Source organism: Musa acuminata, chromosome BXJ1-4, assembly GCF_036884655.1.
Source record: "Musa acuminata AAA Group cultivar baxijiao chromosome BXJ1-4, Cavendish_Baxijiao_AAA, whole genome shotgun sequence".
Taxonomy (NCBI): Eukaryota; Viridiplantae; Streptophyta; class Magnoliopsida; order Zingiberales; family Musaceae; genus Musa; species Musa acuminata.
The window spans coordinates 39673987-39689415 of NC_088330.1; the positions used below are offsets into that span (position 1 = coordinate 39673987).

General features: G+C 36.2%; 2 protein-coding genes across 4 annotated transcripts; both read left to right on the top strand.

Moving 5' to 3' along the window:
* Nucleotides 1-5912: 5912 nt before the first annotated feature.
* LOC135667262 (F-box protein PP2-A13-like) lies at nucleotides 5913-9247 on the top strand. Of its 3 annotated transcripts, none has more exons than XR_010510353.1 (4): nucleotides 5913-6401; nucleotides 6562-6680; nucleotides 7200-7408; nucleotides 8457-8595. XR_010510353.1 is itself a non-coding variant. In XM_065178404.1 (3 exons), exons 1-3 carry the CDS (start codon nucleotides 6075-6077, stop codon nucleotides 8908-8910), a joined length of 900 nt encoding a protein of 299 aa, XP_065034476.1. In that variant the 5' UTR covers nucleotides 5915-6074; the 3' UTR covers nucleotides 8911-9247. The 3 variants fall into 3 exon arrangements, 1 of the variants encoding a protein (XP_065034476.1); XR_010510359.1 differs by having other exon boundaries at nucleotides 7200-7325; nucleotides 8457-8584; XM_065178404.1 differs by lacking the exon at nucleotides 7200-7408 and having other exon boundaries at nucleotides 5915-6401; nucleotides 8457-9247.
* A 5120-nt stretch (nucleotides 9248-14367) lies between these two features.
* LOC135672619 (ethylene-responsive transcription factor ERF027-like) lies at nucleotides 14368-15338 on the top strand. Its single transcript, XM_065181119.1, has one exon. It carries the CDS (start codon nucleotides 14423-14425, stop codon nucleotides 15119-15121), a length of 699 nt encoding a protein of 232 aa, XP_065037191.1. The 5' UTR covers nucleotides 14368-14422; the 3' UTR covers nucleotides 15122-15338.
* The last annotated feature ends 91 nt before the right edge of the window (nucleotides 15339-15429 follow it).

Sequence of the window (15429 nt, forward strand, 5' to 3'; positions counted from 1 at the left end):
TGAGACCCGTCGATTGTTATTGGGTTCACCGAAGAAAGAAAGATGGAGTTGTGGGAAGGAGGAGAAAGATCACAGTGGTCATCCACGGTTTCACAAAACCAGCCTCATTTCCGTCAAATACCACATCATATCTATCGAAGGCAAAAGAGGTGATGACAACAACGCTTGCAATGCGCATCGATGAGACACCATAGTGTGACTCACGTACGTGTCCTCTATTCCCTTCGAGAAGGCGTCCTCGAGCTCTTGCCCCCTCCCCCATGTTTGTCGGACTTGTTGTTGGCTCACCATCTCAAAGAGACGGCCAGAAAAAGTCCACAGAGAGAGAGAGAGAGAGAGAGAGAGAGAGAGTCGGAATAGAAATTAACAATGTGAATAATTCTATATCGTTAAGGATTAAAACAATCATATTGTATATATGTAAAGGTTTGGTTCATAATCTATAAATATAAATTTTGACTAAAATGATATCTGGTTATTAATATATTAAACTTGAACAATTAGACACAAATTTATTATTTTTGAAATTTAACTTTTGGTATCATAATTAGATGAATAAAATTTGATTAGAATGAGTCAAACTAAAAAAAATTGAGTCAAGATGTATTTGATAATCCAACATTAGGTCAAGCTAGAGTTTGACTACTCTAAAATGAGTCGTATTACTCTTCATGGCGTTGGAAAAGATATAGTTGAACTTTGAACAGTTAAAAGATGAGGAAAACATAATCGATCTATATATAAATAAAATAATATTGAAAATATTCATGTGTGAAATAAAGAGGGATAGATTAAGAGGATAGTTCTATATGACTGTGTATTAAAAGAATCAAATTATATATATATATATATATATATATATATATATATATATATATATATATATATATATATATATATATATATATATATATATATATATATATATATATATATATATATATAAGATTTGACTCTTTTGGTTGAATTAGTGATATGTATGTTACCCTCGGCAGTTTAATTGGAAATCCAACACATTTATCATCTCAATCTCTTTTTTCCAACCCATTGAAAGATCGTAAACCATATATAATTAATTATGTTTTAATCTGACTTAATAGGATTCTTAATCATTTGGTTTTGTATTTCAATAATTTCTTTGGCATAGTGAATGCCTTCTTTAACTATTCGGTACAGTCAAACATGAAGAAAGGAGTTGTGGCATCAAATGAGACATCAAATCAAAGCCTATAGTGGAGTGGAGATTATTCTTGAATGGCCTTTGCTACTTCATCATCAAAACTTATATTTTCCGTTGAATGCTTAAATATGTAATAGCAAGTCCAATTTACTATATAATTCATTTTGATTCATTTATGAGATGATTCTTCACCACAATATTGTGCTCAAATGCTGATGAGGCATTTAAGAGTAGGAGGTGATGTGTTGTCGGATTATCCGTGTATCAATTTTTTATCATCAATCATCGTCATGTTTATGATTGACTATGCTGTTCGATGGTTATTTTGAGACAGACTATAGTGAGCGGTTCTTTGTGACTAGATTTATTGAGCTTAATTCTCTTAAATTCGAGTTCGATGTTGCATAACATATATGATGATATTGTTATAGGAAATAATGAATGAATTCAACTACGTTATTATCGAGTGATGTTTCATGATCAAATTCGGTTGTGTCATAGTTATAGAATGTTTCATGATCAAATTTGATTGTGTCATAATCGAAAAATACTTAAAGATCAAGACGACCATATTCAACTCTGTCATTTATAAATATATGTTTTATGATTGGGTTCGATGGATGAATATTTCATGGTTTATTTGATTATATTAGTATAAATGAACACTTTATAAATGGATTTGATCACATCATCAAAGAGGAACACTTTAGAAGGGTGCTTTATGGTTGGTATGACAACATCATAGTCGAAGGATGCTTCATGGATGATCGTATCATCTTCAAAGAACCTTTATGGTCAATTTAGTTACATCATCATAGATAGATGTCACCTCCTACTTAAATGCTCTGTTAGGTGACAAGTAGGACTAGTGACAATTGTGACCAGTTCGATGACACTGATAACAATGCTTAACGGTTCAAATAACTCTTCATGTCCAAATAACGTCCGATAATCTCATGAAACCATTCTTACATATAACCTTCCATTTAATTTCGACGGCTATCAATGGACACTAAGTTTGTAAAATACTTGATCTCAAACCAAAATTGATCTCAAATTCTCGACATCTTACACAATCAAATTCTGCTGAATATCTATCTACCCACTTCCAAATTGCTATTCCTTTTATCATTTGATCCTTGCTTTTGTTCGATCGAATTAAGCTTGATGCAATAGAACCCATCGAGTCCGAGCCAAACACGAGATCGAGTGAGAGCAATTCACAATCCTTGGTAATGAACTTAGGAATGCTTAGATCTCAAATAACAAGTCTTTTATTTGATATAATTAATATTGATTGATCTACAATGTTACCTTCCATCATCACCACAATGTCGTACTAAAGTGAAAACTCTTCCCTTCACACCTACGCTCATATTATTGACCGAAAAGTAATGGTTCTATGAAATATGAATCAACTGATCATACATCTTTGTTGATTAAACACCAAAATCAAAATATAATATATAGCTTATCGCACATTACTTTGGGCAGAAAAATCTATCTTCCCCTCGCGAGATCCAAAGCGTTGACGGATTCTTCCTTGTCGTCTTCCAAAACACAAAGGACTTAAAAAAGACGAGACACTTTCCATCTATTTCTGTAGTTATTTGGCAACCTTCGACGATCGTCTATATGCCCCACAATTCTTTGGTGGCTTGTGATGTCCATCTGCCACGAACGGAACAACAATGAAGGAAGTAGGATTCTAAAGAAGACAAAGATGACACACAATAAAGTGAGAACTCGATTCATCTCCTTTGGCAGTATCTCAAAATGACTCCGATAAAGTGGAATCCCATCTTGTCTAATTGTCTATATTTATCTAATCACCAAAGGTTGAGCTGTAATACCGTATGAGAGAGAGAGAGAGAGAGAGAGAGAGAGAGAGAGAGGAATGCAACATTTTTGTCGGGATTGTAGAGCTTGAGGTGGGATTTGGCTCATAAAGGGAATAATATCTCTCTAAGGCGACACCAACCTCGACAAATGGAGATTGATAAAATAAAATATAATATCAAAGCACACTTTAATTAGTTAAATATAATATATATTTATACATATTAGAAAGAAAAAAAAATTCTTAACTGATCAGCGAGATTCTCGTACAGTTGGAGATTAATAAAATAAAATATAACAGTAAAACACATTTTAATTAGTTAAATATAATATATATTTATACATATTAGAAGAAAATTTTTTTCTCGGATCAACAATATTTTCTCGTACAATTAAGGAAATCTTATCCGTTATTAGAAATATCACTTTATGATATCTTACAATCTAGATAAACTCACCATTAATATTTCTCATGTTGAACCTTATTAATACTTAGGTTTAAATTTTAATCCTTTTGTAACTCTAACATATGTCTTCATTATCAAGAATATAAAATTTTGGATATCCTTTTAAATAAAATTACACTGATCAAAAGTGTAACATGGTGTCAGAGCAACAAAAAGTTCGAAAAGATGCATCTCACATCAACCTAAATATTAAGTCGAGGATAAGCCTTAAGAATATTGATTATATCATATCATATTTATGGACTCAAGCTTTAGTCATTGAATCTACTTAAAAGAATGTAGATTATATCTTGCCAAATGTATAATTTTTATTAACTATTAAAAAAAATATCATTAATGTATTGATCGGTTCGATATGATTCAAACCCGTGTGCACAAGAATATCCAAGATGGTTTTGATGAAAAAGTATCGTACTTTTAAAGTGACTCTAAGATAGCCCTAAGGTGGGTTTAAAATGGATCCAAGATGACTCTAAAGATAGTTCGAAATGGATTCGAAGAAATCGAAAATAGTTTTGAAGTGCAAGTATTATACTCATCGAGTTATCACCTATACCAAAGACTAAAGTCGGATGAGATTTTTCGATTTGATCATTTTCATGCTCAAGTTAATAAATTGAGATTTTCAAATATAAGTTAGAATAGTTTTTCTCTACGAGTTATTTTTTTTCTTATTTATAATACGTTTTTATACGTTGAAAGGAGGAGAGAAAAGTTTATAATTGTCATTCTCTTTTTATAAAAAAAAAAAGGAGAAAAAAGGATTTAGGATTACCCTTTTTTAATCATAATATTTACTGAAACGCCTGATGCTAAAATTATATTTCTTTTGGCATCAATTTACTACGACATATAACTCTTTGATGGTATATTATTTTGTTGATGCATATTGTCTTTTCCTTCAATGTGTTATACCAAATAGATTTTACGTATAAGGGTGTTTGTTGCATTATGCGTGAGATGTAACGATATATGTAGATATATCATAGATATACATACTAGATTGCTTATAATTTCTTGTCGATTAAATAGTAGAACTAGTTTGATGAAATGATTTCTTAAATAGATTCGATTTATGTTTAGTCAGAGTAACATTATGAACGTATCTTTTCGTTTCTTTTTTTTGCTTAGGTTATAATATGTTTATTATCAATAGCGAGCATAATGATGCTTGAGATTATTTTCATGATGATTCCTTGTTCTAATTAACCAATGCTCATTTTGCAATCGTTGTTCGTGTTATAAAGTATTTGCATCTCACGCAATAGGTTTTCGTGGTTATAAGAAAACCTCTTAATTGAATATTTTAATTAATATTTTTCAAGTGGTCAGCACTTTTAGGAGCTTGAAAATTATGAGTTTTCAAATTTAGTGAAAGTGAAAATGTTAATTGATCACATTTTGTTAGAAAAAATATTTTACTTTCATAATAATAATAAAATATGTTAAGTTGGATTGGATTATGATTATCTAATACTTGAATATCGTTTGGAGCTAACTAAAACTTATTTTTAAATCTATCTCTCCTCTTCATCCGTGTGGGCATTACTGATAATCTTGAATTTGTCATACTTTCGTGAGGCGGTCTATAATAACTCTAGCTATGTCTATGCCCTCACAATCTATATTATTATGACCCTCAACGTTGTCTACCTTCGTGGCTCCCTTGCTAATATGCTCTTTGTTCTCCACTACTCAACTTGCCCGGCATCCATAGCCTTCCACTTACTATCACTTGACTCATCTTTTTCACATCCATAACCTCTTCCTTCCCCTCCCTCCCCTTCAACATATTTTGCTTCAACCTTGCCATCATCCACAACCCCATCTCCTTTGTCTGTCATGCCCTTGACCAGCTCCTAAATTGAATTAGCATCTATCTCACCATCATCCGCAAAAGTTGTGGTAGAGACATAGTTTTACTTGTTGTAGAAGGCTAAGGCCTCGTGAAAGTGAGGCAACTCCAAGGTTATCGACATCGAAGATCATGGCGGAGACATAGTTGTGCCCATTGCGTTTTGAAATGTTGAGACCTGACGAAAGTGGGATAATTCCAAGACGACAGACAATATTTATCTAAGAAGAAATGATGACAACCAAAAATGATATCCTTGTGACGAAGGAAAAGAGGCATGAGTGATAGTGAGGGATAATTACAATATTAAAAGAAAAATAAGGACACCTAATTTAAAAAAAAAACCTAAAAATGGGGAGCATTAATCTCTGAAAACCTAAAAAATTACATATTTTTTTCAGAAAAATCGCCCTTAAAAGAAAATATAAGATTACAATTATACCAAGAAATTGAGGCATACCAAAGCGTGCTTATATATAGCTTGCCAGCTTTTCGTTGAAGAAACAACCCCAGGGGCAATTGCGTCATTTCATGGGCCACCATTCCCCATATTTCGAACGTACCATGTCTCTAGGACACGGCCGTTGATCGATCGGGAACCCGCGCCAATGGTTCCCTCCTCTCTCCCACCCACCAAAGCCCTCATCTTTCCGTGACTTTGATTGCCTCCTCCGTGTTCTCGAGCTCGATTTCAGTGGAAATTGGAGCCGGGGTGGGGTTCCTGGTGTCGTCGATGGGCGCCGGGGCGTCTAGCGTCATGGGGCGGGAGGGAGAGGCGGAGGACCACGAGACGGGGCTCGGGAACCTGCCGGAAAGCTGCGTCGCCGCGGTGCTGCTCCACCTCGACCCGCCGGAGATCTGCCGCGCGGCGCGGCTCAGCCGGACGTTCCGTGGCGCGGCGTCGGCGGACTTCGTGTGGGAGGCTAAGCTGCCCGAGAACTACATGTATCTGGTGGAGCTGGCTTCCGGGGGGAAGAGCCCCAGCGAAAGGGATCTCCTGTGCTTGAAGGAGGTCTATGCGTGGTTGTGCCGGCCGAATCCCTTCGATGGAGGTAACAAGGTAAGCTTTTTTTCCTCTTTAATCTGTTTAAGGTGGTTTTGTGCAATCGATTCCGTCGTTTGAACGAAATGGACGCAGTTTTTCTAATCGTAGTGTTGGATATGTGGAAATCGATCATTTACTTGTGCTTAAATTTTCGTTCTCTTGCTGTAATCTTCAGGAATTCTGGCTCGACAAGAGCTGGGGTGGGTTTTGCATGTCGATTTCCTCAAAGGCGTTGCTGATTACTGGGATTGATGATCGGAGATACTGGAATTATATCCCCACGGAGGAATCCAGGTATCACCTGAATTTTGGTGACATGACTGCTATTTGATTCGATTATTCTGTTCCATTTTTGTGTATCCATTAATACATTTTTTGGTGTCTGATTTCTTGATATGATAAGCATTTATTCTTTTTTTTTTTCCAAACTATCATTTGGAGGTGGATAATATTTGTGTCTTTCATTTGATCATCCCAACCACTGTATCCAACGTATAATCTATAGCTTAATATCTCTCCAGATACAATCGGTCAAATTTGCTTAGTTTTTCCAAAAGCATAAAAGTACATGCGAACAACCACTTAGACACTCATCATTTGTTTATTCTCTTTGGACTGTTCGATTGTTTCAAGTCTTTAAACAACAGGATTGAAACTCAAGGGTTGGAAACAACCTTTTGGCTTGCGAAAGGCTGAGCCTCTTGTGCTGGGCTATGTTTCTTTTTTGACTCCTTAAACATTAATTATTCATTGCTTTTCCTTACATGACTTTTAATCTGCCTTTTTCTTGACGTTTGTATTGTTGTGTTACAGATTGGTCTGCCTTCTGTATTATAGTACATGCGAATCAGAACGAAATGAAACGAAGGAAAATAACAATTGCTCATAGTGAAACTTTTATATGCATCATTGGTTTTTGACCTGTGGTTAGCTTTCCAGGTAATAAGATCCAACAAGGTTTGGTGTGAATTGAGGACCCAGTTGGTACCATGTTGAGATGCCTTTCGAGTCACTAAGTTGTGGTAATTGCAATAGAATTACAATTACACTTATTACCAAAGGACTGTTGATTAAATTTTAATTCATTAAATTGGTTATGATGAATTAATCTGAACTTTTTTTTTTTGGGACATAGGCTTTAACTGTGTTGAACTTCCTAGCTTCATGCTATATTTATGGCTTCTAATTTGTTATGTATAGATTCGAAGTAAGTTCTGTGGTTGCTTATCTAGTGAGCCAAGCTGATTTATGCTTCATTGCAGCTCTTATTTCCTTCTTCCTCTTGTACTCCTCCCTCTTTCCTTTTATACTGCTGCTTTAGCATTTGCATTCTCAACCTTAAAGAACTATGTGGTGACTACTACATCATGCTGACCTACAGTTGAATCTCAGTCAGTAACTAATCTTGAAAAGCAGTAGTTTCCTTGAGATGTCATTAATTAATAGCATATTATTATCAGCTTCTAGATTATAAGAACTTGGTAGTATTGTGGCATGTAGGTTAGTTGTGTTCCATGGTGTTGCTAATGCATCTACATGACTTTTATTATTGTGTTCAGAGTGCCCACTTGCTTCTTTGAAAATTGTAATTATCACTATTAGCAGAAAGATTTTTTGTATGACTTTTTTTTCAGTAGAATTGCACAAAACTTGTGTTGCCTGAATATTTCTATGGGCCTGCTTATTGGATAAATCATTTTTTATTATTAACTTAATAATTGTCAAAAGCAGAATAAATCTTGTACTGAATGCTTTTTGTTGACGTTTGTGGGCTTGTTTGGCTTAGTCAAGGTCCCTTTGTGTTTTCTTTGAACATGTAGTGCTTTTATATTGACTTTATGCACTAGTGATACATCATGTGGCTTTTACTCGATTAGCATAATGTGATGAATTGACCAAGTGGGTGTTGATATAGGTTGACACAAAATTTGAAACATGAATTTAATTCATTAAACACTGTTTTGAACTGTTGTGGTTTCAATTCTGGGAACTTGTTTTTGATGTTTTTGTGAACACAGTACTCTGAAGAAATAAAGAAGCAACTTAACCTTAATGTTCTTCTCCTTGCAGATTTTACACGGTTGCATATCTTCAACACACTTGGTGGTTTGAGGTGGATGGGGAAATTGATTTCTACTTTCCTGCCGGTACTTACAGCCTGTTCTTCAGGCTTCATCTAGGTCGAGCCTCCAAGCGACTTGGTCGTCGGATATGTAGTTCCGAACACATCCACGGATGGGATATAAAACCAGTGCAGTTTCAGCTGTCAACATCAGATGGTCAGAACACTATATCTCATTGTTTTCTAGATGAGCCTGGGAGATGGATCCTCTACCATGCAGGAGATTTTGTTGTCGATAACTCCAATATCTCAACAAAGATCCAATTCTCGTTGACACAAATCGACTGCACGCATACAAAAGGTGGCGTCTGTGTTGACTCTGTGTTGATATATCCCAAAGGATTCATACTGAAAAGGTCTCTACTTCCAACTTGTAAATCTGTGCAGTTAGTGTCTGAATAACAGCCTCAGCTTAGAAACAGTAGAAGATAGGAACTTTGCTCTGTAGTTTCTGAAACGACAGCCTCAGAGTAGCACAATAGAAGAAGGGAAGTTTGCTCTGTTCCCTGGTCATATATGGTCCAAGTCAGTGTACATAAATCTCCTTTTAACATTTTGAGTGGGAGATGTAAGTGCCCTTTATCATTATGAGTGAAAGATGGGGAATTTTGTGATATCTATCTTGAGGACTGCCTCAAGTTCTAAAGATGGACATTTGAGTTGACTGTGGACAACTAAGTTTCACCTATAACAGATAAGGACTAGAATCAAGTTCTGAAACATGGTTTTTTGGTGCCAACACTGTGTTCGTGTTCTCTTGTCAATGTGTGCTTGTTCTATTTGTTTGGTGTAATCTCTTCCGATCACAATATTACAAAAGAGATACACATTGATGGAATATCTATCATCATTCTGTGCTTGTTCTATCTATTTGGTGTATCCCGGGTCACAATCTTACAAAAGGGATGCAGTCAAATATTGCCTGATCCCAATTGTACCCCTAATTCCATGTCTCAGTCTATCTGGAAAGATTCTAATTGTACGATTTGATAGCTTCCATGGGTTAGCCACACCATGATGCAAAGAAGAATAATGTGGCTCTCAAACCTTGTATGACAATGAAGGAATTGGCAATTCCATGGGCTTTCCTGGTGTAAGTTTACTGGATCACTAGGAGGAGCCTATACAGGCCCAAGGGACAAGGAAAATTTCCCTCATCAAATCGAGTTCGCATATATTTTCATTATATTAAATAGACTCGAAGCTGAGATATATCAATTAAACAACAATATCTTAATCCGGACATTTTAAAAGACACATCAACCAAAGCATTTTGGTGGATGGAAGCAATAAGTTAATGTTTAAGATGAAGAAAAATAATATATATATATATATATATATATATATATATATATATATATATATATATATATATATATATATATATATATATATATATATATATATATATATATATATAACACTAGGGAGCCGATAACCAAAACATTTGTGAATGGTAGTCATAACTATAATTGTTCTAAGGTAGTAAAATTCACTAGTGAGTAATTTCCGACCGGTACGAAAGGCGTAACGATCTAACTATTATCTTAGAGAAAAATTTTGTGAAATATATATATCTGTGAAAATGCGAATAGGCAAAACCTATAAAATTTATGTGTGTGTATATATATATTATTTTTTATAAAAAAAGAGTTGATTGACCATGTGGTTATGATGATGAAGGGGTGGGTATACGGAGAGGAAGATATGCAACCAAATTTTCTTGAAAGGAAGAAAGAAAAGCAGAAATACTCTCTCTCTCTCTCTCTCTCTCCCTCTCTTTCAACATATTGTGTGGATGTAATGAGGTGTGTTTGAACGCAGACAAGAAACGATACTTTGGACTGCCGACGTCGCAGTCTTTGCTTTCCGCTCCAAAACACTTTGATATCTGACATAACAACGCCTCTATCCATCTCCTCGCCTCTCGCCCTCTGTTGTCATCTCATGCAGCCAATGCGAACACTTGCATGGTTAGCTTCATCTGTCGACGCACGCCTTCCTATGACGAGACATATTGTAATGGCAGAAGACAGCTGCCTGTAGCCGAATCGATCACCCATATGCAGCTGGATTACTCCCAATTCTCTCTCGCACTCGGTGCCGGACACCACCACCATGTTTTGCGTCTCCTTTCACTGCTCTCGAACAACTTCAATTCAAAGCGCAACAGAGGCGAAGGATGCATTGTTTCCTCCCAAGGAAAACGAAGCTTCCTAACACAAAGTGTTAAGATATTGTCTTAGATATATTAGACTAAAAAATTTAAATTTGGTCATATGTGTGACCAAATAATATTAATAGATAACAACAGAAGGGCTACAGAACTCTTTAATTATCAATAAGTTTTATCATTCAATTTATATCTCATATTAGAATTAGAACACTTCGCATTCTCCACAAACATCATAGTTAGACTCACATGAGCTTCATAGTGTCTAAGAGGGGATGGAATGTTTTGCTCTATTGCACCATATAAGAAAAACAACTCGAAATTTATAAATTTAGATTATCCAGTTATACGCATCGTCAAATACGCTAGTTTAGCTCTACACTTAACTCACAATTCATTCACTTGTTGCATTATCGCTCGACCAAAACTAATTTTTTTTAATCATTTTCGAACGTCATAATACGTGTCAAATCGCCTAGGGAACATAGGGCTCGATGTTGCTCTTGATTAGTAGAACGATAGATCTCATTTGCTTTTAACAAATCATTATCCCTACATTTTAAGTCATTGAAAATGAATACGAAAAATGATCCATAATAATTTATAATATTAGAGGGAAAAAATTGATACACTAAAATATATAAAGATCACACTTTAACTTAATTTTATTTAAGACTCATATTTGAATTCAACTAATTTGACTACTATAATAAAATAAGATAAACCCCATCCTCTTCATTGATTATAAAAGAATCTAATTCACCAACTGGAACTCTACTTTTAGCCTCAAGCACTCTTTATATCTTTACATATGCCATTAATGTTGGTAGCCGCTCTCCATGTCCTTTAAACTTTAAATTTGTTGTGAGATAAAGTATTGCATGTGGAATATTGTACCCAATCAAAGGTTCCTTCTTTCTCTTCTTCTTCTTCTTCTCCAAAAGAAATAGAAAACAGTGTGTGTTCAATCATTGAAGGGCCACAATAATGAATCCAGCAACATGATTCGTCAAAACATCTTGTAGCTCCTCCACATGGATGGAGCTATTCCAAGTAACATCATCATCTTCTATGCACCTATCACTTTGTTGAAAAGACCCAAGACATTCCAATTCAATGTTGTTGAGTGGCCATGAAATATTAATCTTGTTGTGCAAGATGGAGAAAGTACTACCCAAATAAAAGAGTAGCAGACCAACAAGGAATGCCCAAAGATATGAGAGCCAATGCAGGCAAAAAATCCACTCCATAGATTTGTTAGGAAAGCCATTCTGAGAAGAACTTGTTTAATAGCATTCTAAGAGAGAGAGAGAGAAGATAATGTCTTTTCAAGATGAATCTTATAATAACAAAAGTGACTTTCTTTCTCTCTGGATATAGAAATGGAAGACACAAGCTCTCATGATTCACTGCAATATTATTATGAGTACTAAACAAGATAGATAAGAGTGAAACAACCACTTAGTATATCAACTCAAAGCTTAACATAACAATAATGTAGAAGATAGCCTCACATTAGTAAAATATTAAAATAATATTTGTCTTTTAAAGAACTTTGTGGTGCATAACGCTAACATGTGATGATTGTATGTAATAAGAGTGTCATTTGACAATCAAAATAATAATTTATGTATTCCTATGTATTGTAATTATAACTCTTTATCTTCTTCTTAAATATCTTTCGCGACAGAGTGTGTCACATATCGCAAATGTCCTAACAATTAGTCACATTGTAAGTTTACTAATTAAGATTATCTTTGACGTTGTTATAAAAACCGATATCCTTAAATTCAAAATAAAATATTTAATAATATTATTATTTTAGATATATAAATAACTCTTATAGAATTCCACAATGAATCCATTTATTCGGCACCAAATTGTCATGTTGTCACCCGTACAACAATTAACAAAAGAACATCACCCGTACACAAGAAAATATTGTCATGTTGAGCATCAAATCTATGAACCAAGTTGGCCCATCTACGAATCATGGTAGTCACATGATAATATCTAGTATTGTGATCACCCTTTCGTGATTCATTTGATCCAACACTTTGAGCATCATTTCGTACTTATCTGCCATGATAAGCCCTCTCTTGTCATCGAGATTTGGAGTTTAGCATCTCGGTTGTTGTGTTCTCCCATGTGGAATGTACCCATTCAAATCAATTACGGCTGATTTCTTTTTGCGAGGATTTGATGTTTCGATATGCTTATTATAACTTCAATCAAGCGGAACACCTTTTAGGATTGGTTAAGATATAGAAAAGCTATCGAATATTTTAATTAGCATGATTAAGCTTCAAATGCTGATCACATAAACCTTTTCAAAGACTTCGAATTTTCCTAACATGAAATATTTGTTTTATTGGTTTCACTCGATTTGCATGACTAATATTAGTTATTAACTAGCAATTAAGTTTTATATGTTATCTTTCTTTTTCTCCTTTAGTGATTGCTTTATAACCAAAAAAAAAAGTGACAAAAACAAGAGGGCCTATGACTTAGGTTTTGATGGATGGAAAATAGAAATCTTGATTATTTTTAATTCATAAATAACTTTTGGCATTTTATGCTCCATATGGAAATAGGGTTCATCGAATCTCTTCATGTATGTGTATGTGAAACTAATAATTTTGATTATATTTGAATAATAATAATATTATTTGTTTATGTTAAAAAGATTTAATATTTTTAACAAAAGAATACTCTAATAAATTGCTGAGGCATTGAAATAGTTGGAAATGAGACGAATCCTCTCGCTACAATGATAAACAATTATTTATTTATTTATTTATATTTACGGTAATGATACAATAAAATATTTCTAAAAACTCAAAATATTCGTGTAATAATATTTCACATTGATGTTAGAGATCAAGAAATGGAAAGTCAATTTCTTTTACAGTCATTTTGCGTGATAAAAACATCGAAAAAGTTTAAGAATTCATAATGTAAAACACATTTTGGGAGATTCTTCTTCTATAATATTTGTTTGTTCTGTAATTATCATTAGTTTCGATTTCGATATCATGTTAACATTTTTTTAGTAAATAAATGTAGTCAATCAAACATTTATACTTGCATAAACACATTTATAGTAGGTGATAAAAATTTAGAAAATACCATCAAAGTTTATTGGAAATCACAAAAAAATATCTTCATCTTGTTGTGGCACCACAATATATATTATGGATTTAACTTTCTCATCAAATCATGATCACCAACTTTGCACGTCAATCAGCAAAGAATTTACCATGATCGTGTTGCAAACACATCTCCACGTGTCGTTACCACCCCAAATATAATATCCCAAAAGCTTCAGCAATCACTACGCTTTTGGCTCAAAGATTTATGCTCCCAATCTTTCCCCAAAGCAGACATTAAAAGATTCACCCACTTCCAAATAGGGGAACACTGTTTGACTTTGACCCCATCATCACATCAATCCTTTGAGAGATCACTCGGTTGACGTTGTGGCTATTGTGATCTCACTACAAAGATTGGCTCCGAGGATAACAGCTAATTGGTTCCTGCACTCACACAGAGAGAGCGCGTGCCAACCAAATCTTACTCTCCTTACACCTCTCACACTCCCTCGCCGCGAAAACCCCACGCTTTCACTTCACCTTCGCTCTTACCACCCTTCCCCGGACACCTTAAATACGCCTCATCGTTCCCGTCTCCCATTTCGCCTTCGCTGTTCCCATTGCATTTGCGCTTGCTTGGTGTAGATGTATGGCTGAGCAACCTACGGACACGCAGTGTCATCCCCCCGTGCAGTGTTCGCACGTGGGCGAGGGCGGCCGGCCACCTCCGCTGCAGCCGCCCGAGCAGCTCGCTCCACCTTCTGACCAAGGAGGGAATGTGCCGCAGACTGAGGCGCAGCCGAGCGAGCAGCGCGCGAGGGCGGAGCGGGGCGTTTCCCGGAGGCACCCCACCTACCGCGGCATCCGCTTCCGGAGCCGCAAGTGGGTGTCGGAGATCCGGGAGCCGCGCAAGGCCAGCCGCATCTGGCTCGGCACCTACCCGACCGCGGAGATGGCGGCCGTGGCCTACGACGTCGCGGCGCACGCGCTCCGTGGCGCGGACGCCGTGCTCAACTTCCCCGACGAGATCGCCACCCGCCCGGTACCCGCCTCGGCCTCCCCCACCCATATCCGCGCTACGGCCGCGGAGGCCGCCGCTTCGATGGTTCCCAAGTCAGGCGGCGCCGATGACAAGGTCGCTGCTCCGCAGCAGCCGGGTGGACTCGGCGAGTCAGCTGCGGGCGGCGCGGAAGGGAAATATATAGATGAGGAGGAGATATTTGACATGCCGCAGTTGCTGGTGAACATGGCTGAGGGGATGCTGATGAGCCCACCAAGGCTGAGCCCGCATGGGTCCGAAGACTCGCCGGAGGCCTCGGAAGGCGAGAGCTTGTGGAGTTATCCTTAGCCGCCATACGAAGGAGTTGCATTGGACCTCTTATTCGCTATTTGTGGGGTATATTGTGTGTACGTGAACTTCTACATAGCAATAATAATAATAATATATGTAATGTTTGCTATTATGTAATAATTTTGATCTCCCTTCATTGTACTGGAAATGAATAAAGCATCCATCCAAACTCATTCATCTCAATTGTCGATTCCTTACATAGACTTTGCATTCAACTAAAATAAAATAGAGAGAGAGAGAGAGAGAGAGAGAGAGAGAGATGACTCAAAGCAACTGTAAGCCTATCTTTGGCCAGTTTGATCCAT